General features: G+C 54.0%; 1 protein-coding gene across 4 annotated transcripts in view; it reads right to left on the reverse strand.

The window, feature by feature from the left end:
* Positions 1-24,203, reverse strand: part of EPHB2 (EPH receptor B2) — a 135,460-nt gene that overhangs the window by 22,047 nt on the left and 89,210 nt on the right. For all 4 annotated transcript variants that reach the window (XM_027702960.1, XM_027702958.1, XM_027702959.1 and 1 more), the window contains exons 4-6: positions 21,709-21,864; positions 20,911-21,246; positions 2,315-2,439 (exon numbers count right to left, since the gene is read on the reverse strand). In XM_027702960.1, coding sequence (XP_027558761.1) covers positions 2,315-2,439; positions 20,911-21,246; positions 21,709-21,864 — 617 coding nt within the window. The remainder of the gene's footprint in view (positions 1-2,314; positions 2,440-20,910; positions 21,247-21,708; positions 21,865-24,203) is intronic.

Consider the following 24,203-nt stretch of genomic DNA (forward strand, 5'->3'; position numbering starts at 1 on the left):
TGGAAGGAATTCACCTCTGCAGAGACTGGCAGTGGACTGAGAACACACCTGGGGTGTATCACACACCCCATCCAACTGCAAGATTGATGGGAAATAGGGGAAGAGCACAGCAGAGCCAAAGCCCTGCATTTTGGGAGTGTTCCCAGGCATCCAGTAAATGGCTTTCAATTGCAAAACTCAGCCCTGCAGTGGTCGGACTAACCTGGGATTTAGGGATTAACCTCTGGCCCAGCAGCCCGGGCAGGACAGAGTGTCCTTGTGTACATACACACACCCCTTGCCTGGGGAGGAGTCACAGCCCTGCTGTTCTTCAACCAAAGAAACAGAAAAAAAAGGTACCATGAGGTTTAGATGATTCTGCCCCTCTGCTCTGCTCAGGTGAGACCCCCCTGCAGAGCTGCCTCCAGCCCTGGGGGCCCAGCACAGGAAGGACGTGGAGCTGCTGAAGAGAGTCCAGAGGAGGCCACGGAGATGCTCCAAGGGCTGCAGCCCTTCTGCTCTGGAGCCAGGCTGGGAGAGCTGGGGATGGTCCAATGGAGAAGGGAAACTCCAGGGAGACCTGAGAGCCCCTTCCAGGGCCGAAAGGGGCTCCAGGAGAGCTGGAGAGGGACTTGGGACAAGGGATGGAGGGACAGGACAAGGGGGAATGGCTTCCCACTGCCAGAGGGCAGGGTTAGATGAGATATTGGGAAGAAATCCTTCCCTGTGAGAGTGGGGAGGCCCTGGCACAGGTTGCCCAGAGAAGCTGTGGCTGCCCCATCCCTGGGAGTTCAGGTTGGATAGGGCTTGGAGCAACCTGGGATAGTTGGAAGTGTCCCTGCCCAAGGCAGGGGGTGGGATGAGATGAGCTTTAAGGTCCCTCCAACCTCATTCTGGGATGATTCCATAACTCTATGAAATACCAGGACAGAGAGCACCCAGCATGTGGGGCTGCTTGTGTTGTCCTCTGTGCTCTCTCCCTGATGCCTGAGAGTGGCTTGGGCCACTTGTCCCTATCATCACACAGTGCCCTAAGCTCTGACAACACTCACCTTGTGGCTGCCTGCAAAGACCGACCATCACCAGCAGCACAATGTTATAGACAAAAATTCCCTTTATTTACAGCCTCCCCCATAAAACAGAGGGGAGAGGGATGAAAGAAAGAGGGTGAGAGATTAAGAGAAAGTAAGAGGAGGAGAATGAACTCCTTGAGATGTTCAGCTTCTACATTGAGGGTCCCCAGGGAACAGATCCCTCTTGCTTTCCAGATCTGTCTTGTTATCTACTCATCCATCTTGCCACATATTCTGGGATCATTTCCAAGGGTCAAATAAATGGCTGTGATTTATGCAATATAGGTCAGGACCTATTTAACAGCTTACAAAGGAGCACCCCCTCCTCCCTGTTCTCCCTCTGGCTCTTGGTGATGAGAAAATAGGTCACAGGCAGGCAGTGGGGGGGATTAATCATTTCTTCCGGCAACTGCTGGGAAAAATATTTTCAGTTCCATTTAATCATAAAGCTTTTTAATTAGTTAGTTTGCAATTTATAACGTATAGTTTATAAGCTCTTGTGTAAGGGGGCAGATTCCTGAAAGGAGAAATCTCCTGCTCCCCACCTCCCCTGGGTCGCACGGATGGAGTTCACCAGCAGAGCCTGGAAGGTCCTGGGATTAACACCTACGTGGTCTTCAGGTCTCTAAGCAGCCACACAACTCCAGCCCCATGGGATGGACACCCTGGCATAGTCCAGACTGAAATCCCTCTGCTCTTCTGAGTAGGGAGATGGTGGAAGGGGCACGTTCCTCTGGGATGAAAGAGCCAGAGCTGCAGGACCCCTTCACACCGACCCCATCGTGCAGTGTGGACCCTCCATGGGAGCATGGGGCAGGTTCTCCCTGGTACAGCACCGAGGTTCAGGATGCTAAACACATGCCAAACTCACCTTTGGTGCAAATGCATCTAGGGACAGCATTCCATAAAACCTCCAAGATGGGACACCCAAAAAGTGTGCTCTGGCTCTGGACTGGATATTCCCACCAATCCCCATTCTTCCAGTACAGGGAAGAGAAAAATCAGACTCTTGGCTACCCAACTCTCCCTGCAGTGGGTCCACCTGCCCCAAGTGCTGTGGAGGTGAAGGGAGAAACTCCTCCTGAATGACCAGCAGATTTTCCACACTTGGGTCACTGGGACTGGAGTCTGGAGGGCTGATGGCCACTGCCACCCACATGGCCAAGCGCAGCAAGAGAAGTAACCTGCTGATCAGCCCAGTGCTGTAGCAGAGCTCTGTACCCCCTCCTCTCCCCAAAAGCTGTGGGTGATCCCTGTGGTACCTTCTCGTAATACTGCAGCTCGTAGTCCAGGATGACTCCGTTGGGCTGGTCAGGCTGGGACCAGGAGAGGGTGATGCTGTCAACAGTGCGGCTCACCTGGTGCATGATGGACACAGCAGAAGGAGCTGGAAGAGAGAGAGCAAGAGAGGGACCTCAGTCAGATGCCAGCACAGGTGGGACTCACGGCCCAGGCTGGAGGCAGGCAGGTGGGTTACTGATGTTGGGAGCTATGGAATTCACTCCCAGTCCAGTGGTCAGGAGATCCTGGATTTTGCTGTTTGTAGAGAACAGTTAGGGGAGGAAAAAAATGTTTCCACTGAGTTTGTAATTAGAAAACACATAGGACGGTGTCTCCAGCAGGAAAACGTGTAATTCCAAGGCAAAACAAGCCCAGGGTTGGAGTGAGCACAGCATTGTTCCAGCTGGGAAAAGCCCCACCAGCCTAGTAACATGCAACCCTTCCCGCTTGCCACGGGGAAATCGGGGGCTTTGCACTTTGCCATTTGCATAGGGAAGCTTTCCAAGGCTCGGGAGGAGCTTCCCAAGCCTCCGGAGGGCACGGGGAAGCTCCTCCGCCGGGTGCGCGGGGTCTGCGAGCCGCACACGCCGATCGCGGGAGGCGCATCCAGCGCATCGTGAGCAGGCAACGCAAACCTGACCTGACACGCTGACAATGGAGAGCCGCCCGGCCGGCCCGGCCCCCGCAAACGCCACCCCCCAGACGCCGCTTGTCCCATGGGCACAAAGGGCCCTTCCCGGGCAGCTGCCACCGCGCAGCCCCCGCGTCGCCGCCGCGGCTTTGACACGGGGCCAGGTGGGAACAGCGCCGGTGCCACGCCGTGGGAAAGCTGTCCTGGGGAGCTGTTCTGACAGGCCCGTGGGGCAGGGACCACGGCACGGAGCTGCCACCTCCCCTGGGAAAACTCCGAGCGGCTCTGATCCGGCTGCGGAGCCCGGGGCAGGTGAGCCAAGGGCCGGGGCTGCTTGTGATCCAGCTGGGTCGGGAGGCTGCAGGGCTCAGCGGGGCTGAAGGTGTGTCAGGGGAGGGTTAGGTTGGATCTCAGGAAAAGGTTCTTCCCCCAGAGGGTGGCCAGGCACTCTACAGGCTCCCCAGGGTCACGAGGCCAAGTTTGGACAATGCTTTCAGGATCACAGTGGGGTTGCTGGGGTGCCCTGTGAAGGGCCAGGAGTTGGACTGGATGATTCTCGGGGGTCCCTCCCAGCTCAGGATAACCTGTGATTCTCTGGTTGTAGGTATTGACAGCAGAGATGCCACAGCACTGCAGGATCAGCCACCCACCCTCGCTGGAGGGCTGACACATACACAGGTGCCTGCGCTGCCTCCTCTCCTCTGCACTGACAGCAGCGAGCTGAGCACCTTGCCCACCCTGCCCACCTTGCCCACGGCACTGCCCACACATCCACATCAGTCCAAGGCCTTTCCAGACCTCACCCAGCTCCAGCCCCGCCCTGGAGAGTGTGAACTCCAGCCTGGCACGTCTGCCAGCGCAGACTCACCGCTCCAGCAGCTCCAGGGCAGAGGGGAAGCCTCAGGGGTGGGAGAGGGCTGGAGAGCAGGAGCATGAAAGCTTCCCCATCACTTGTATGCCAGGCCTGGATACAAATGGATGCAGAGAGGTTTGCACTCAGATGGGCTTTTACCAAGTCCAACCCTTTCAATATTTCATGAAGAATAACTCATTTGACAGCTCTGAGACACAGCTCAGAGGAGCAGCACACAAAGCAGTGCCTCACACCTATCCCCAGGCTGGCTCCCCTTGGCATCCTGGGCAGCAACAGGAGCTGTGCCAGCTGGGATTGCAGCAGTAGGACCGTGGTACTTGGACCAGTGTGGCTCCAGAGTGTTCCTGCACAGCACTGCAAGGAATTACCAAGGAGCTACTCCTCTCAAACACACCCACAAAAGCCACTTTTCTGATCCACCGTCTGCCTCTTCACTGCTGGTTTTCTGGACTCAGAGCACTGCAGCTCCCAGGATGTTCAATGTCTGTGTGCCAGGGGCTGGCTATGGGTAAAGCCACCACACTGCTGCCTGGGTTTCCCCACTCCTGAAGGAATCCTGATGTGTATTAGCTTCAGTAGATGTTGCCGAGCTCTAGTTTTGTCCAGAACTTAGTAAAACTGAAGGAGGGCAGAGGACTTCCATCATTGGAAGTGTTCAAGGCCAGGTTGGAGCAAGCTGGTCTAGTGGTAGGTGTGTCTGTCCATGCCAGGGAGTGGAATGAGATGAGCTGCAACATCCCTTCCAACCCAAACAATTCTGGGATCCTAACAGATCCCGAGACCAATCCTTCCATCCATTCCAAACCCCATTACCCACCAATCTGAAACCCTCTGTATCACCTCAGCCCTGCCCTTGCTCCATGGACAAGGCATTGCCTCCCTCCTGTCCCACTGCTTCAGGCCACATCTTTACACACTCCTGGGAATAGCTTCTCATGCTGGTGTTAAGATAAAACACAGGTAACATTTCTGGAGCCTGTCAGCTCTTGCTGGAGCTTGCTGCTTCCCTGTCAACACAGATTTCATAGGACATCTGTGATTTTCAAGACAAACATTTATCTCTCTCTGGAGTCAAGCCTTGGAAGGGAGATGTGACTATGCTCCAGGTGCCCTGCAGCTTGGAAGGGACTGGACTGAGGGGGGAGCACAGCCTGGGTCTCTCTGGCATCTGCTCTGGGAACTGATCCCACACTCGTACGGGCTATTCCAGGACAGGGGCTGCAGAGACCTGTCCCACTGGGATGTGGCAACATCCCACGATTTAGACAGGCTATTTCAGGACAGGGGCCACACACAGACAGACCTGTCCCACCACAGAAATTGGATGTGGCCACACCTCGTGATTTAGACAGAGGTTCGATGGCCTTACAGCTGGAGAAGCTCCTCAGCTTCAGGTTCCTCCCAGTGGGAGCGAGGTCTCTGGGATGTTGCTCTTCCAGTTCCATGCATTCCACAATCTGGGAGTACACAGATCCTGCAAGGGATCTCCTGCTTCTCCAGGCTGTGCTGAGGAAGCTGCACAAGGTATCCAACTCCAGGAAGACGTGTGTGACTCACTTGTGAGCAGCCAGGCCAGGCTGCTGTGTACCTGGGGAATCCACCCCAGTCTGGCCCAGGAAAACACCCAAATGCATGAGGTGGAGCTCATCTGATGAGCCTCAATGAGGCAGATGTGCTGCATGGTGGGAGGAGGCAGGTGAGATGAATGACTACAGCATCTTCAGAGCTTTTCCTATACCTGGGGCAAGGCAGTGTCTCTGGATGGGCAGGAACCTCCCCACTGCCTCCTCAGAAACCACTCCTGTTATCACAGACACCAGGGGAGTGCACAAGAGTAAAATCCCAGGAAGATTCAGAAGTGACCCCTGGATGTTTCTGGTCCAAGTGCCTGGCAGAGTAATTTCAAAATCAGATCACTTTGCTCAGGACTGTGTCCAGCTGGGATCTGAACATGTCCATGACAGTAATCCCACAGGCTCTCTGAGCACCAGCCTCACTCTTGTGGGGAAGAAGCTTTTTCTCACATTCCACTGGAACTTTGCTCGTTGTCCCTTGTGTCCCTTTCTTCTGTCGTCTTCACTGTGCACCTCTGGGGAAAGTTGGGCTCTGTCTTCTCTTTAAACACCCTCAATTTAAACATCCTCAATTTTCACTAGGAGACCACTGAACTCTGCAAAGCCACGAAACATGGTCACACCTTGACCCCAGGTGAGGACCTGGGGTGCAGAGAGAGGCTCCCAGTTCTGTGAATAATCAGGGATGGGCTGCGACTGGGTGTCTGAGTTTGAAACCAGTTTATAGTGGAGTCAGCCAGATCTCAGAGTGACTTTCCCAGGCGTAGTCGGGAGAAAAAGCTTCAGCTGCATCATGACACAGCTGCCCAGAGAGGTGACTGTGCCCTGTGACACACAGAGGAGATCAGATATGGAGCGTCCCCACTCTCAGAGCCACGATCACCCTGAGACATCACCCATGAAGGTGTGAGCAGAGGGAGATTTATCCCAATGGTGTCTCCTGGTGTAGCAACAATGCAAAAAATAAACAGAGCTTCATCCCACAGAGGATGGAAACACTTGTCATGACTGAAGCCCTTGAGCCCCAACGTCATTTTGAGGCGAAACGAATCATTTCAGCCCTTGAAAGGCACTTTTCTGCATCCTCTTTGTCAGGGATGGCCTCAGATTCCTCTTAGTGGAGCCCTGTGGCTTCTCCAAATTGCTGGAGAAATAAACCAAGCCAAACCCACCACTGGAGTGTAAAACAAGCTTAATGAAAATCCACTAATGTACAAGGCCAACGTCTCTCACGTGACAGGAGGAATGTGAGGGACACTTCCATGGTCATCATCCCAAGCCCCCAGATGGCCACAGGACACTGATCTCAGCCAGACCCTCGATGTATCCCCTCTGTATCAGCACCCTTCCGTCTTTCTGATTACCTCCAGATATAAAATGACAATTTTTGGCCATAAAGCACAATCCTTCTCTGCCACATCCCTGTAAATGAGGTCCCCCCCTCTGTGTCCTGCCTCCCAGGCGTTGTAGCTGAGACATATCCAGCACTTTAAAGCATGAATTCTGAAGGAAAAAAAAAAGGGGAAAAGAAGAGACCAAAAGTGATGCTCTGGGCCTTGATTATGAAGCTGAAGTCAATTCTGTGAAATTCTACAAAAGAGCTTTTTCTTTTTTTTTTAAGAAGAGCTTTTGCCAAAGATCCTAAACAGGCACATCTCTTTTCAGGCCTACATCCTTGATGGAAAGCATGTCCAGGTTTTACTCTGACAGAGTTGCTCCAAGAGGATGTTGTGACATGCAGACCAACACCTCCCTGGGCAAGGACCCAGAGAGCTGCATGGCCACCAGCCTCACAGATCAGTTCTGGTTAAGCAGCCTCTGCTAAGAGAAACCAAAACCCCAGGTGGCCCAGATCCATCACACAGAGGCAGCTTAACCAGAACTGATCCTCCACAAGAGGCTTTGGATTCTGTAACTAAGGATTTGCCTGATCTCCTGCAGGGACAAAGGGGTGTGTTGGTCACATTGTGAAGCCTCAGACTTGCCATAGCCATAATTTTACTTTTGTACGAGGATTTACTTCTTCTGAGCTTGCTGGAAATGATAAAAAAAAAAAAGATTAAGGGAAAGGAGGAAACGGAAGAAAATAAGAAGAAATGTGAGTTTTCCAGGAAAAACAGTCGCTTCTCAATGACAGAAAAAGCTGAAAAAAGGTCACACCAGCTGCAAACCCCAGGGTGGAATGAAGAGTCAGCGCAAGAACACGGCAATTCAGGAGAAAATTGGGAAAAACTTCCGTAACACCCAGGTCTGAACATCACATGAGACCGGCCACGGAGCCCAGGCAGAGTTAGAAACAGCTGAAACGCTGGTGGTTGACCCTGTGAGTATGTTTTGGACACAGACCCCATTTCTTTGAGGACTTCAGATGATGATGAGCCCACAGTGGCTCTGGGGAGGTTTTCCTGAAGCTCTCTTTGAAAACGCAACTATTATTTTCAGGTTGAAATTTATGGCTTTGCTTTCCAACTGCTGGAACTTTTCTGGGTTTTGGAGCTAAATAGAGGAGGAGACTAGAAACAGAATTTTGTCCTCATGGAAGAACTGAAAGATAATGAAAATATTTACTTTTTTTCCATGGCAGAAGGGATGGAACTGGATGATTTTTAGGTTCCCTTCCAACCCAAACCAGTCTATGATTCTATGATTCTCTTCTGTTACCGAAGTAGACTGAGTTTCTTGAGCACTTTCATCCACCCACATATCTACCTGATGACTCTCTCCTCAACATTTTTCCAATTTTTTGTTAACCTCCTTTACAAACATAAAACTCAAAACTGAGCTCAGTAGCCAGGATCTGCCTCTCAGCTCCAGAGACAGCATCCAGCTCCTCACTCAGGTTTGATATCCCTTTGTGTCCAAGATCACAGAATATGCTGAGTTGGAAGGGACCCACAAGGATCATCCAGTCCAACCCTCAGCCCTGCACAGACCCATCCCCAAGAGTCACCCCCTGTGCCCCAGAGGATCATCCAAACCCTCCTGGAGCTCTGGCAGCCTTGGGGCTGTGCCCACTGCCCTGGGGAGCCTGGGCAGTGCCCAACCACCCTCTGGGGGAAGAACCTTTTCCTGAGATCCTAAAGCTCCCCTGACACAACTTCAGACCATTCCCAGGGTCCTGTCCTTGGTCCCCCCAGAGCAGAGCTCAGTCCCTGCCCCTCCTCTGCCCCTCCCCAGGAAGTTGGAACTGCAGTGAGGTCTCCCCTCAGTCCCCTCTTCTCCAGCTGAACACACCAAGTGCCCTCAGTGTCCTCACACGCCTTCAAATCAAGGCCCTTCCCCATCTGTGTTGCCTCATTTGGACACTCTCCAATGGCTCAATATTTTCCTGACATTGTGTCCCCCCAAACTGCCCCAATGTTGAGGTGAGGCCACCCCAGGGCAGAGCAGAGTGGGACAATCCCCTCCCTGATGCCCCTAGGACAGGGATGTCCCTTCTGGCTGCCAGGGCCACTTCCCTGGCTCAGCCCAGCCCTCAGCCAGCTCTGCAGAGCTGCTGTTCCCTCTCCACCGGGCACGTCCACTGTTTTTTTCAGCTGAGCTGGAGGGATGAGGTGGCTGCTGTTTCCTCACTCCTTGCCCCTCCCTGCAGCTCGGGGTCGGACCCAACCCCAGGGGACTGAGGCTGTGGCAGCATTTCCTATCACACCCTGTGTCCTGCTGGGAGAGGGGTGAGAGACCCTCCATCCATCTGAAATTAGTGTAATTGGTAAAACTGCTCTGTAAAGCTTAGGGCAATTCATTATGATAAAGCTGACAAAAAGCAGCAGGGGGACATCACACAATGAAGAATTGTTTTGGGGCAATGGGAAAGAAATAGGCCCATTTTCCTCCTTGATTTTATGTCTCTGAGTTGTTTTGAGGGTTCTTAGGTAGCTCCCACAGGAACCCATACCCACCACACCACAGCTCTGAACAGGACCAGGAGCCTCAGGACATCTGCTGAGGCACCTTCCTCTTTTATTCAACAAGAGATTCCATCTAGGAACTGTTCCTTTCTCCCAGACTTGCTTTTTCAATATCCTAAGGAGATCTCCCTCCTATCCCATCTCTACCTGCCCCAGCCCTGGAAGTTGGACTTGGAGCAACCTGGTCTAGTGTAAGGTGTCCCTGTCCATGGCAGGGGTGGAACAAGACGAGCTTTAAGGTCCCTTCCAACCCAAACCAGTCTGGGATTCTGGGATTTTGGGATTCAGTATATTCTGGTTCATCCCATCCTAAGGCACACACCAGGGCTCCACACATCCTTATTGCTAACAGACTGATAGCAGGAGCCAATTTTCTGTGTCTTAGGCCACCACAACTGCCAGCGGCTGTGGCTGCCACCAGTTTTTAGGAGCTCTGGCTCCCAGTGAGGTGATGCTATGGAACAAGCCCACCTCCAGTTACACACTGGATAATGTCCATGGCATTCCAAGGTCACTTCCAAGCCTGTGGAAGGTCATGCTGTGCAGGCTGGGAAGCTGGACTGCTGGTGTAAAGGGAATAAAGTGGGAAAAGACAGTGCCATCAGCCAAGGATGCAGCCGGGGAGCAGCCCAGGGGCTCAGACTCCACTGGCAGCATCGTCTGCAACGCTTCCTGGGAGTGCCTGGTGGGACTGCGTGGCTCCAGCCTGCTGGGGGGACACCAGGATCTTTCCACAGCTCCTCTTTCATCATCTCTATGCCCATTTGAAACGCTGCCATGCAATCTGCCCCCCACTTTGCAGCCAGCCCCCCCTTCACCTGCCAGTGCCGAGGCTCAGCCGCTCACTTCTCGCCAGACGGTCAGAGCTGGAGATCCCGGGAAAATCAAAGACTCCCCATTCCTCCGCTGGCTTAGCTGGGAGAGTCAGGTTACAGGCAGCAAACCCCTATCTCTGATCACACTAATACCACTAACCCATGTCATGTCAGACAGAGTCAACATTTGCTCTGGAAAACACTCACCACGGAGAGAGAGCAAAGCCAGCCCGGCCCGTGGCCTCTCCCCGGCAACACTTTGAAATCACCCAGGGGAAAACTGAGGTGAACAGCTGGGAGTTTTCCAGCATCTCCTCAGAACCCTCCTGACAGATCTTGGTCCCTGGAGTGTCAGGTTACCGGACTGGGGGAACTGCTTTTATTATAGGAGGGTCAGCAGGGAATTCTGGCATTTTCAATTACCCCCGAGCAGCAGCGGCTGCGATCCGGGGTCAGGATTAACTGCCTGACCCCCAGCTGAAGACAGAGTGGCAGGGAAATGCACCATGATGCTGCAAGGCACCAGCCAGTCCAGAGGCCACGGGACAGGGCCCTGAATGGGGAGATGTGGGGGAGAAAGTTGTGTCAGAGCATCTGGCAGGGGATGCCTGTGACTGCCCTGCCAATGTGGACTTGGAAAACCTTGGGAGAGGGGGGCAAGCTTCCCTCCCACTGCCTCCACCCAGGGACTCAGTCTCACTGGGTGACCCAGGTAGCTCCAACACGTGGGGAACAGGATTCTCTGGGAGTCTATTCCTCAGTACAGGGTTCTCAGAGCTCCTCCTGCACTTGGAGTCCACTGCAGGGAGGCTGAAGGGTGACACTGTGCAGTGGTGCTGTGATCCCTCACGGAGCAAGGGCCTCCCTGACCTTGAAACCACAGGGCTTGGAGACATCTAGGCTGGGATCCAGGCTCCAGCAGCACCTGGAAAACTGTGTTTGAAATGACAGGAGCACACAGGGCCTCTGTGCAAGGCTTCAGGAAGCTGAAGTAGGCACAGGGGGTGTGGGGACTGACCTCTGTTTCCCCAGCAAGGGCAGAGTGGAAATCCACGACAACTCACTGCCCACTTTCCCAGAGACCTGGATGTCTTGCACCAGTATCTCACCCAAAGGACACCTAACCCAAAGCAGCCCTCCTTGCCCTACAGCACCCCAGTCCCAAAAGGTCCCCAGCAGGTGACTGTCACTGAGCAATGGACCCACTCTCCCCAGTCCAGGTCCTACCAAGGCTCCAGTTCTTGGTGCTCCTACTGAGCTCAGAGTCCAAGCACATCCAAGTCTTGAACTGAAAATGATTTCTCTGGTTAAAACCTTCCTCATGCTTTTCTCACTCAAGTTCTCTCCTGCTGTTGAAGCCCCGTGGGCTTTTGTGCCACAAGCCCTCCCTGGGAATGGATTTGGAGATGCCTTCCTCCAATGTGAGCACTAGAAGCACCACAGGGAGGAACATCTGGGGGAGGAAGGAAAGCTTCTCCTGACCTGCCCTCCATGGGCATCCTGGTGACCCTGCTTTGTGTGTAAGGTTGGGCTGGAGACCTCCAGAAGCCCCACCACCAGCACTTGTGTGTGTGTGCCTCTCTCCTGCTACAGGGGTTCACTATTTCTTGGACTATTACAACATTTCACCACCCAATTCCTTGCCCAGTCCCACCCCTGTGATGGCATTTCAGGAGCCACACACTTTTGGAATCAATACTCCCCAGCAGAAGCTGAGGAAAGCAGGGGGTGACAGACAGCATTGGAGCTCTTAAACAAACAACATTTGCCCTTAAAGCAGCAAAATCCTCAGGTCTGGGGTATTCCTGCTCTTGCTGGAGCTGTGGAAGGCTGGCACTTCACAGAGTGTGAGGTTTTTGTTCCCGAGGTTCCTGGCAAGGTGGCCCCATCAGGCTGGTGCCCACACTACGTCGAGTGTCTGGAAAACTTCCCAGTGGGCCCTGCCTCCAGCTCCTTGAGTCTGCAACTACAAAACGCTGGAAAATCTTAAGAACATGGCAAAGCTGGTCCTGGCTCTGGCCCCACTTGGATCAAGGCAGGCTTTGGTGTAGATTACAGCCTTTAAAGCAGTTGTTAATGCCACAAGCCCAGCGACTTGGCCCAGGCAGCCGAAGGCTTTGGCTGTCTTTGAGCTCTTTGTTTCATGGGGTTTGCAGTGCCCATTTGCATGTGCCACTGGGCCGTGGAGGAGGGCAGGGCTTTGTTCCCACACTGAGGAGGTGCTCCAGAGGATCCTGGCACCCCTCATGTGGCTGATGGAGCGGGTTGGGTTTACTCAGTGCCAAGGTTGTTCCCACCTCCTGCCCCCTCTCCATCTGCTCCAGATCAGGGACATGATGCTCATCAGCAGAAGGGTAGCAGGAATGCTGGCAGGAGCCAGACCCCCGTGCCTCCAACTTGCCCCCCAGATTTTCCATAAGATGATATTTTTCCCAGAAAATGCCAATTAATTGCAATGAAAACTGTCCTTAGGAACAGCCTGATCAGAATTTCAAATATAGAAGGCTCAGAGTAGAGAAATATTTCTTGAAAGAGTCAGGCCTGTGCAGAGCACCCACAGAATCCCGAAAGGGACCTTAAAGCCCATCTCATCCCAACCCCTGCCATGGGCAGGGGCAACTTTCACTAGCCCAGGTTGCTCCAATCCCTGTCCAACCTGGCCTTGAACACTTCCAGGGATGGGGCAGCCACAGCTGCTCTGGGCAACCTATGTCAAGGCCTCCCCACCCTCACAGTAAAGAATTCCTTCCCAATATCCCATCCAACCCTGCCCTCTGGCAGTGGGAAGCCATTCCTCCTTGTCTTGGCACTCTGTTCCTTGTCCAAAGCCCCTCTCCAGCTCTCCTGGAACCCCTTTAGGCACTGGAAGGGGCTCTCAGGTCTCCCTTGAGCTTCCCTTCTCCAGGTGAACCCCCCCAGCTCTCCCAGCCTGGCTCCAGAGTAGAGGGGCTCCAGCCCTTGGAGCATCATCCCCTTGGACCCACTGTGTCTTATTAATTTTTGACTGAACTTGTTCCCTTTCCCTCTTGCATGATAAACTCCACCAGGCCCTCTGTGTGTGGTGCCAAAATTTTGGAAATATCAGGTTTTCTTCTCGGGAAGAGCATTTCCTGCCCAGCCCCACAAATGCAGCTGCCTGCTGCACATCTGCCAGCATCAGGGATGGATATGGAATGGGCTTGGAGAACCAGGCACAGTGAGCACCTTCCTGCCTGAGCAGTGCCAGGCAGAGACTCATCATTTCCCACAGACAGGGGGGAGCACTGAACCCCAGGGACCCCGAGAGGGACCAAGGGACACCTGGCCAGGAGGCTGCAGGAACCCTTTTGCTACAACCACCCATTACAACCCACACAAAGGCACCAGGGAGCAGCATCACCCCCCCAGGGAGTGCTCAGCTGTTCCAGCACTGGGACCCTGGAACTGGCCTCCTGTGTGTCCCTGCCTCCAGTGTGTCCCTGCCTCTCCTGTGTCCCTGCATTCTCTGTGTTCCTGCCTCCAGCATGTCCCTGGCTCCAGCGTGTCCCTGTCTCCAGTGTGTCCATGCATTCTCTGTGTCCCTGCCTCTCCTGTGTCCCTGCATCCTGTGTGTCCCTGCCTCTCCTGTGTCCCTGCATCCTGTGTGTCCCTGCATCCTGTGAGTCCCTGCATCCTGTGAGTCTCTGCCTCCCGTGTCCCTGCCTTTAGTGTGCCCCTGCATTTTGTGTGTCCCTGCCTCTCCTGTGTCCCTTCCTCCTGTGTGTCCTTGCCTCCTGTGTGTCCCTGTCTCCAGTGTGACCCTGCCTCCAGTGTATCCCTGCCTCCTGTGTGTCCCTGCCTCTCCTGTCCCCTGCCTCCTGTGTGTCCCTGTCTCCAGTGTGACCCTGCCTCTCCTGTGACCCTGTCTCCTGTGTCCCTGCCTCTCCTGTGTGTCCCTGCCTCTCCAGTGTGTCCCTGCATTCCGTGTGTCGCTGCCTCTGACACCCCGACCTGCCCCAGGGCTGCACTCAGAACCTGCACAAGAAGCCACAGCCCCATGGGCCACGTTTCCCAAGAGCAGCAGGAAAGGTAAATCACCCCTCTGGAACACAGGAGCAAAAGGTGAGCTCTGGAGCCTCTCCATCAGCTCCCAGCACTGCACAGAAAATGGGGATGGATGGTGGCACGTGGGGAGAGGCCCTGGTTCACCAAAAGGGACTTTCCACCCCATCCATCACGGACAGGCTTTTGTTTTCTGCCTGAAGTCAGCTCCAGATGCACTGGAACAGGTTTCTGAAGCCCCAAGGCAGGTGTGGGAAAAAAATGGAGTAAATTATGCAAAGGGAAGCCTGGGAGTCAGCAGGTGGTGGGAGGAGAAGGGCATCTGCCAGGGAAGGTACAGCAGAGCAGCCCAGCCCCTGCTCTGCCAACATTCCCCCCAACTGCCCACCACAGGAGCAGGGAGAGGATCCTGAAGAGCCAGCAGCTGGCAAAGCTCCTGCCATCTGCTGCAGATGGTCTCCAGTGGCAGGGGAGAAGGGATTTGGGCATGGCAGGATCTCTCCTGGGCACTCACTGCCGGCTGCTGCAGGCTGGGGGGGGTGCAGTGAAGGCAACAGGTTGGGACAAGTGAGGGGAGGAGGGCAGCAAATGTCAAGCCACATCATGTTTTGGTGGCTGTCAGGGTGAAGGTGGGAGCTGCAGATGAGGGAAAGAGAAGGGGGAAAAAGAAGGATGGCAGAACCAGGGTGGTGACGTGGGTCCGTGGGAAGGGAAGGTCTGGATCTTAATTGGGATATAAGAGAAGCAGACGTGGGGATGTCAAGGTTTTAGGAGGTTTGGAGACTGGGAGCAAACTGGCCAAATTGTCATATAAACACACCCAGTGAAGTCCCCAAAAGAAGAATCCTGGGATTTAAGGGATCTCAGGACCTACAGTAGCCCAGCAGACACACTCCAGCTTGCTCTGTCACACGGGCAAACCCTGCCCCGGCTCCTCCACGTGTGAGATGGCTCCAAAGCTCAGAAAATTTCTGCTTTTCCAGCTTTTGTGTCAGTTTTCTGCACAAGAAATACCCCACCAGTACTTGAAACATCAAGAAGTACGAGGCTACTTCTCATGGAGCTCAGTTAAGTCTCCTCAGTTCAGCCTGATGCTTCCCCATCGGGTCACCCTGGTCTCCCATTCAGGCAGTTCCTGGACAGATTTCACAGAATCACTTCTGGCTTTAGTAGTAGTTTTCCAAATCAAATGTTTTCCTGGTGTCCTGACAGAGTCTACTGCATTTCCTTAGAAAATCAGTGATCTCCTTGGGAAAAGAAAAGGCAAGAACAAGCTCCACAAACTCGAGTACAAGGACCTGATGGGTTGCCTGTGTCTTGATGGCTCATGTCAAGATTAGCTGCCTTCCTGAAAGGTGTTTTAGCTGAGACAGGACTGAATGTGAGGATAATTCCCATCCCTGGAAGTGTCCAAGGCCAGGCTGCACAGGGCTTGGAGCAACCTGGGCTAGTGGAAGGTGTCCCTGCCCATGGCAGGGGGTGGAACAAGCTGAGCTTCAAGGGCCCTCCAACCCAAACCATCCTGGGATTCTATGGTTCTAATTGGTGTTCAGGCTGATCTAAAACATCTCTGGGCTTGAACCTTTGAAACTTAGTACAAAAATGAGCAATGGCCATAAATCATAGCTTGGGTGGGTCAGGTTGGACACTGGAAAAGGTTCCCTCACCAGGGGGGTGGTGCAGATCTGGGACAAGTCAGTGGGAACGTGGGGAGAGCTCTGCCTTTGGAGGTTATCAATAACTATCCACCCAAATCCATGCTCTGATGTAGTGCTGGCAGGTCCTGCTGTAGGTGGGAAGTTGGGTGAGAGATCTGAGGTGCTGAGATGCAACAATTTCCTGCCTTTTATTCTGGAAGAAAAAATTGGGGCGTCAAAAACTTGTTCAAGTTCAAGGCCAGTTGGATGGGGCTTGGAGCAACCTGGTCTAGTGGAAGGTGCCCCTGCCTGTGACAGGGGGGTGAAACTGGATGAGCTTTTAAGTCCCTTGCAGCCCAAACCATTCTGTGATTCTATGATAGACAGACATTCCCAGCTTTGATGCTCTGGAAAGCTCATTCCAACCCTTCCAGGTGATTTCTGCAAACACTTTTCCCCAGGTCCTTGTTTCACAGCCAAACAATTCCTGACTGTAGGTAGCACATACAGGGCATGGCTGAACAGCATGAGGGGGAACAGGAGGTGCCATGATTCCCTACTTGTGTCCAGAGGACACTGCTGTGCATCCCTGGGAAGAAGGGAACCAGCCAGACCTTCTGATACACAGTGAAAGTGAGAAGATAAAAGCAAAACTCGCTGTGCCCCAGGCAGTACAACTCTCCCCTCCCTGTCCAGCCAGCAGCATAACTAATGTGACAAGCAAACAGCAACCTTGGAAGGCTGGTGAGAAGGTCTAGTCCTACCCACCTTATACCTACACCTTGTCTGCTCCCCAGGGCCCTCTGTGCTCCCTGCTGCGTTTGGCAGCAAAGCTCCTGGGCCGTGGCTGCAAGGGAATTGTTTTGGTTGAAGGTGAGGGGAAAATCCTCCTTTCTGGTGCTCTGCACTTCCCAGGATCTGTTTTGCTTCATTGCTCATGGCTGAATTCCTCAACGTTTGCACCAGGACCAGGCTGGACTCAGTCCAGTCCCTGGACATCCAGAGCAGAGCAGAGCCTTGCTTTGGACTGTTGAAACATTCATCTGTCCTTGAGCTCATGGGCACCTCTGGGTCCTGTTGGGACAGCCCTGCCCAAAAGGCCTGGCCTGGCTGGGACACAACCTGGGCTGGGACACAACCTGGGCTGGGACACAACCTGGGCTGTGACAGCCACCACGAAGCTGAAATTCAAACCCTTCTGATGCCTGGCATGGGTGTGGGGCAGAGGTATGAGTCGCACATCTCCCTGGCCAAAGGACACAGAGAATCATGGAATCATTAAGTCTGGAAAAGACCTCCAAGATCATCAAGTCCAACCTCTGAGTGAATGCCACCATGTCCACTAACCCATATCACCATGGCATGACATACTGCTGGATGTATCTTACTGCTGTAAAATGCCACCCAGAACAATAATGCAAAAAATCATAACAAGTTTTCTGGATCCATGGAGAGGGAGGAATTGTCCTGATGGGTTTATCAGGACAGTGTGGATTGGTTTCCTGTCACACAATCCTGGTATTCCCACTCTATGGGCTGCTCAAGGCTCTCTGTGGCTCTGTCTGCAGCCAAGAGCCTCTGACATCAGCACTAATCCTCCCTTCTCATCCCCTATCACAAGAGCTGCTCACAAAAAAGGCACATTCCCAAAAACCTGGATGTCCTCTTTCCCCCATCACTGGGAGGTTTTGAATTAGCCTCTGGAAACTCCAGAGTCCAGGGCTTCTTCCTCATTTCTCAGGCCAGAGCAGCCACAGTTATCAAGAAGTGCCCTTCCCATATTTAACTCATCCCTGCCCACAGAGCCCTTTTCCTGGGCAGTTTTCCTGGGACACTCAGCCTGCCCACGGTGGGGTGGAGCCTGCAAATCCTCACAGCACCAGAGCTCTCCCCACACCCCAATCCTCCCCAAAGAATGGCCACAAATCATCAATCAGGGGCTGTGTGTTGCCACCAGCAAGAAGAGCTGGTGCCTCGCATGGCTCTCAATTAGTCAAGTGTCATTATCCCGAGTGCTGGGCCAGGCTCAGCTCCTTGACCCCTGGCTCCCCTTGGGATGCTGGCAAAGCATCTCAGCCACCCTCTTGGCATGGATCTTTTGTTCAGGAATGGCTGGGAAAAGGCTTTTGGTGGCCCCCAAAAGCACGAGGGGCCACACTAAGGTCTCTTAAGACATGTGGTGAGTCCTGAATCTCCCTCCTGGAGGGATGCTGAGCTTTGGGTGCTGCTCAGCTGCAGTGTTTGATAGGCAGGGGAGTGGAGGTGAGTTGGGAGATGCACAGGACGGAGCTGGAGGTCAAGGAGAGGCTGCCAAGAAGAGCAGAGAGAAAACTCAGAGGTAACAGAAGGTACTTCCCAGGAAGGAAGCGGGATCACGCAAAGTTTGCTGGAATTTGAGTAGGCTGAAGACAGACCAGGGAGTAAGGAGGTGGTGGGAAGGGGATGTTTATTCCAAGCTCATCTTATTTCTGTTCTGCTGGGTCCGGGTCCTTTCTGATTTTCTGTACTTTGCAAAGGGAAGCATCACACCTCCTGTTAGAGCAAAACCTGCCCTTCTGGAGGTTAAACACTCACTGCAATAGAAACCCACTGCAGTCAGAGCAGGATTGACTGCAGCCCCTTCCCTCTGGGAGAACAAGGTGAATGGTGTGTCACCCTCTCGGATCTCAGGTTTCCCTTTTGGGGTCATCAAACTGTCCCACCCCCAGTGCCACTGCCCTGGGCACACTCAGGACCTGCCCTCTGGCTGCTCTAGGAAGGGGGAGCTGCTCCGGGGGGTTGTTTTCTTACTCTCTCACAGGAGCTTTTTCCTGGGGTCATGGAATGGTTTAGGTTGGAAGGGATACTAAAGCTCATCTCATCCCACTCCCTGCCATGGACAGAGACACCTTCCACTAGCCCAGGTTGCTTCAAGCCCCCTCCAACCTGGCCTTGGACACTTCCAGGGGCAGCCACAGCTTCTCTGGGCAACCTGTGCCAGGGCCTCCCCACCCTCACAGCCAAGAATTCTTTCCCAATATCCCATCTAACCCTGTCCTCTGGCAGTGGGAAGCCATTCCTCCTTCTTCTGTCACTCCATGTCCTTATCAATGTGGATGCTGAAGAATTTGTGATGCTGTTGGTGATGGGGCATCTCTGCTCATGCCCCACAGCACCAGCACAGGTGGTGCCCAGCAGTGGCCCCTGTACCCCTGGGTGAACCAGGGTGACTTTCCTTGCTTCCTGTAGGGCTGGAGGACCCTAGAGGCCACTGTGGTGGGCACTTTGCAGGGAGCCCCTCGTCCAGGAGCACAAGCCCATCACACACCCAGAGATGGAGCCCCAGCTGGCTGCTCAAAGCAGAGCCAGGGCTTCCACAGCTTCCCCAGGCTCATCCCTCCCTCTGCTGCCTCCCCTCTCCCCACAACACCCTCCATTCTCCTGTCCCAGCTCTGCCTTTGTGTCTGCAGCTTCTGTTACCAACTGCTAATGATCTACATCAAGGCTGCCAGGCGGTTCCCAGTGTAAGCAGAAGAATTCAGAGCCTCTAATTACAGAGGAATTAGCAAGCAGACAGTTAGTGTTTAGTGCTAATGAATAGATACATTAAGAGAGACATCACACAGGCTGAGAAGTGTGAGGCCTGATAATAAAGGAGTGTCAAACTAGGAAAACACAAGGAGGAGGATCCAGGGGACTGAAAAGGATTCGCCTGCAACTCAGCTCACTGGTTTTGCTCAGGTGGAAGCAGCCACGGGTAACACATGAAGGCTCAAGAACACCCAGAACTCCAAAGTATGAGCATGAAATGATGAATCCATAGTGCAGGACCACGGTGGGCAGGGGCAGAGCCCCTTCCCAGCCCCAGGTAGCATCATACCCACCCTATCTCCATCAGGGAAAGGATGGAGATAGGTCACTGTCACTGGTCACTGTCCCAGACCTATCCCCCTCTCCTCTGTGTTCAGACCTGGCCCTGCTTGCCCCAAACCAGGGTTCAACACTCTCAGATCTTCAAACACACCCTGACCCTGTGATCCTGAACTCACAGCAGGTCAGAGGTCACTATGTTGGTTCACCCAGACATTTTTGCAGGTTCCCTCTATCCCCATGCTCTGAGAATGATGCCCCCAAGTGATGCCCACCTGCCTCACTGCTGCTTTACCCCAGCCCAAACACCCCATCCCCTGCAGCCAGCACCCACCAGTCTCCAGGCAGTCCAGTGGAAACACAACCACCACCAAGAGCTGCCAAATTCAGTCCTGAAGGTCAGGTAGTGTCCAGGGCAGGTTCAGAGGGACCACAGAGTCTCTCCTGCTCCCACCCAGGCCTGTGCCTCACTGGCAGGCTTCCACCTTCATCCGATTAATCCGAGCCCCAGCCTGTCCCCAGCTCCAGATGGTTTCCAGGTTTTCTAGGAGAGCAGCCCCTGGCCAGCAGCTCAGTGGGACACCCTGCCACCAGCACAGCTGCTGGGGACCCTCCCAGGAGCAGCACTACCAGCCACCCTGACACATCCCTTCCCCCAGCAAACCCACCCTGCACAGAGCTGGAGACCCCAGATGAAACCTTCCCAGCCCTCTCCTTCATCTCCCTCACCAAGGTGGCTCTGCAGTGGCACTGGACCTGGAGCAGATTTCCGGATGGTTGTCCCATATATTCATCTCCCAGCCTCCCTCCTTTGCTTTCCCAGTCTGACCTGTCTCTCTCTACGGCCCAAGCAGGAATTGCAGCTCATATCAAAATGCTGGAGCCAATCTCACCTTCCCTCCCCAGGAACCAGGAGCTGCCACTGTGACTGCAACACTCTGACAGTGCCTGCAATGGTGCTTCAAGGGAAAGGCCTCAGGAACAGTCCTACCCAGTGCCCCAGAGCAATGTGGCACCAGGGGACAGTGGCACAAGCTGTCCCACTGCGGGGACAGGGAGGGCAGCTCTGCCTTGGGGCACACTCCAGCTTTTCACTGACACAAGGGGGTATTTTCACAGCCAGGGCTTGGGATCTATCCAGGAATCACCAGGCACTCTGCTCACCACCAATGTGATGTCTCACCCCACCTCTTCTCCCCTTCCAGCCCTGTTCACCCCAGCAGTGACCAGGAGATGCTGCCCACCCTGCCGGGAGTCAAGGATCCTTACCGGCCTGGTTGGTGGTGATGTTCACGGATGCAAACTGCGGGGAGAAGGGGCTCTGGTCGGTGACGCCGTTCACAGCCTGGATCTCGAAGGTGTACTGGGTGTGTGCCAGCAGGTCGCTGATGTAGATGCGGGGCTCCGTCAGCCCCAGCTGGCGGGGGGCAAACTGCACGTTGTCCCCGCAGCGCGTGCAGGCCCCCCGGCCCGACCCACAGCTCTTGCAGATGATGTTGTACACCAGGTCCTCCCGCCCCCCCGAGTCCCGGGGGGGGGTCCACTCCAGCATCAGGGAGGTCTCGTTCACGCTGGAGATAACGGCCTGGGGGGCGGATGGGATGGCTGCGGAGGGAACACACGGAAAGGTGTAAGAGCCTCGCTGCAGGACCAGCTGCACTCCCTCCCCACTCCTGATCCCAGCAGGCACACACTGAGCCGGGTGCTTCTCTTGGTGTCAGGGATGTGTGGAGCAAGCTGGAGAGCCGACGGCAAGAGTGGGAATAAAACCTGTCCTCTTATCCCAGGTGATTTGATTGTGTGACATCCCAAGGTTCTCGTCCAGTTACAGCCCCAGAGGGAAGTCATCACACTGCCTAGAGCAGCACAAACCAACCCAGGTTTCTGTCCCCTCTGGCCCCAAGTACAACAGACCCACACCTGCAAAGCTCCTCTGGACAAGCTGCTTTGAGCCCCTCAGCCTCCCCCCAAATCCCACTGGGACAGATGCATTTGTCAAGCACCCCTTGAGGAGCATTTCCTTCCCACCCCCAGTGCAGCCCCTCCCAGTTGCCCAGACACACATACTGGTGCAGGGCATGTCCACGGGGTCGGCGTCTGCCCGGTAATATCCGTTCCGGCACACGCAGTTTGTGGCCCCTTCCGAGGTCGTCCGGCTGTTGATGGGACAGTGGACACATCCTTCATCCCCTTGGCTGGCCTTGAACGTCCCTGAGGGGCAGCCTGGAAAGGGAACAGAGAGCAGTGGTGAGGAGGGGGCTGGTGGGGACACCCAGAGCCCGGCACCATTGCCAAAAACACCCCTCGGGGTTTCGCAGATTCCAAACCCAAATCCTGACAACTGGAAGTGAACACAGTGGAGAAGGAGCAGCTGGTTTGAAGGCCCTGAGGATGCACCTGCAGGGATGGGTCCCCACGTAGATATCTCTGCCCCAGTCACAAGCACAGAACAGGGATTGCAGGAATGCAAAGGGGAGTTTTAGCCACTGTCACGTAAGAAGACACCAGTGGCTGTTCCAGGTCAGACCATGGTCACCAGAATCCTCTCCCCAACAGTGCTGGTGATTGAAGGGGTGTTATCTTGGGTCTCAGGAACAAGTTCTTTGCCCAGAGGGTGGTGGGACACTGAACAGCCTCTCCAGGGCAGTGGGCACAGCACCAAGGCTGACAGGGCTCAAGGAGTGTTTGGACAATGCTCTCAGGGACAGGGTGAGATTGTCTGTGCAGGGCTGAGGGTTGGACTGGATGATCCTTGCGGATGATCCCTTCCAACTCTGGAAATTCCATGATTCTGTGACCACCCAAGGAGCAGGACATGAGCCAGGCACACGTGTTGCCCTCAATACCTCCCCACCCTCCAAGGATTTGTGGCTGTCTAAGGTGCAGGCTCTTCCCATTTAACATCCCATGTGGGGTGTTTCTTCCACTAAGTTGCCCAGCCCTTTTTTTATTCCCTGCAAATGTTCTGCACCCACAGAGCCCCGTGATGCAACCACATGCTGCTTGAAGAAACCGCTGCCCTCTGCTTTGAAGCCACCAGCTGCCACTCCTGATGCCACCCCACACTTCCACTGGGAAGGGACCCTCAATCATCATCCACCTTCTCCATGACCCCAGGAGTCCAAACCTCTGTCATGCCCCATGCAAGTGGCATAACAACATTCACTATTTTATTCTCTTTTCCCATAATCAGCAACACCCAAATTATTTTTAACCACCAATGTACCATGAGGGAAATAGGGCCAACTCCTGGTCTGTCTCTGTGCAGGTGGGTGTGAACTGGTCTAGTGGAAGGTGTCCCTGCCCACGGCAGGAGGTGGAACAAGATGCTCTCCCACCCCAAACCACTCTGGGATTCCAGGATTCCACGAAGCCGGGGTTGTTTTCTCCAACCTGTATCACCTCAAGTCTTTTGAATTCCAACTGCCTCCTCACTCCCTGGTCACACCATCTCACAAGGTCCTTCTGCAGCTCTCTACACCCAGTCTTTGTCTTCACGACTTTGTGGATGTGGCACTTGGGAACAGGGATCAGTGGTGGCCATGGCAGTGTTGGGCTAATGATTGGCCTTGATGATCTTAGAGGGCTTTTCCAACCCTAATGATTTTCTGGCTCAGTATCACAAGCCAATTGTGATCCTGAGTCATGGCAGCAGCGTGCTGGGCCCTACCCCCACTGGGGCTCAGACCTCTGAGCCCCCCACAGATGAAGAAGATGCTCCACGAGCAGCAGCCACGTGTGTCCAACCCGGCAGGGTGGGTGAGGGTGGCAGAGCAGGTGGCTGATGAAAGCTGGACCACTGTAAAACAGCACTGGCAGATCCAGTGGCTAAAAACAGCACTGCAAAGCTTTCAACACCACAAAGTCCCTTCCAAGCCCAGGAATCACCCCTGCCCAAGGAAAAACTCTGCTTGGAGTATTTCTCTGTGGTTACTCCTGGTGGTGACCTTCCCCTGCTGTTAGTTCTGGTGCAGCCTGAAGAGCCTGGGGGGTGGCAGGTGCTTTCTGTGCTGAAATGAGTTAAACAAACTTCTCCTTCGGTTGCCTGCCAAGGCTTCCAGGAATGAGGCAGATCAGAAAACAGCCTGGGAAAAACATACACTTGGGGTTGCTGTAAGCAAGAGCCATTGCTGGGAAGCAGCTACTTTTTTCTTTGGGAAAAAAAAAATAAAAAAAAAAAGGGTTGTTTTTTTCAGTTTTCGTCTCCCTTCCTCCAAAATGACCCTGGGTTTCCAATGAGAAAAGCTCTACGGAAAAATTCCATCAGTCCCTCCTGTCTCCTACGGTCAAAGGAGCTGTGGAAAAACTGGAATTGTCCTCATGTTCCCGGATCTTTCCACCCTGTTCCTATGTGTTTGACTCCATTTCTGCCTCCGTTCCCTCGGGACCAGCCCGAGCCCGAGCTGTCAGGAGAGGTGATGGCTGGGCAGTTCTCTGTTACCCAGGAGAGATGTGACTGTAGCTGAAATGATAACAGGGTCCTTGCACTAATACCAATATTTGAAACACCGTGAGAACAACACACAAAATTGCTCCAGTCTGACATCCAGGGCGAAATACAG

This window comes from Neopelma chrysocephalum, unplaced genomic scaffold (genome assembly GCF_003984885.1).
Source record: "Neopelma chrysocephalum unplaced genomic scaffold, ASM398488v2 Primary Assembly neopelma1_200, whole genome shotgun sequence".
In the NCBI taxonomy this organism is placed as follows: domain Eukaryota; kingdom Metazoa; phylum Chordata; class Aves; order Passeriformes; family Pipridae; genus Neopelma; species Neopelma chrysocephalum.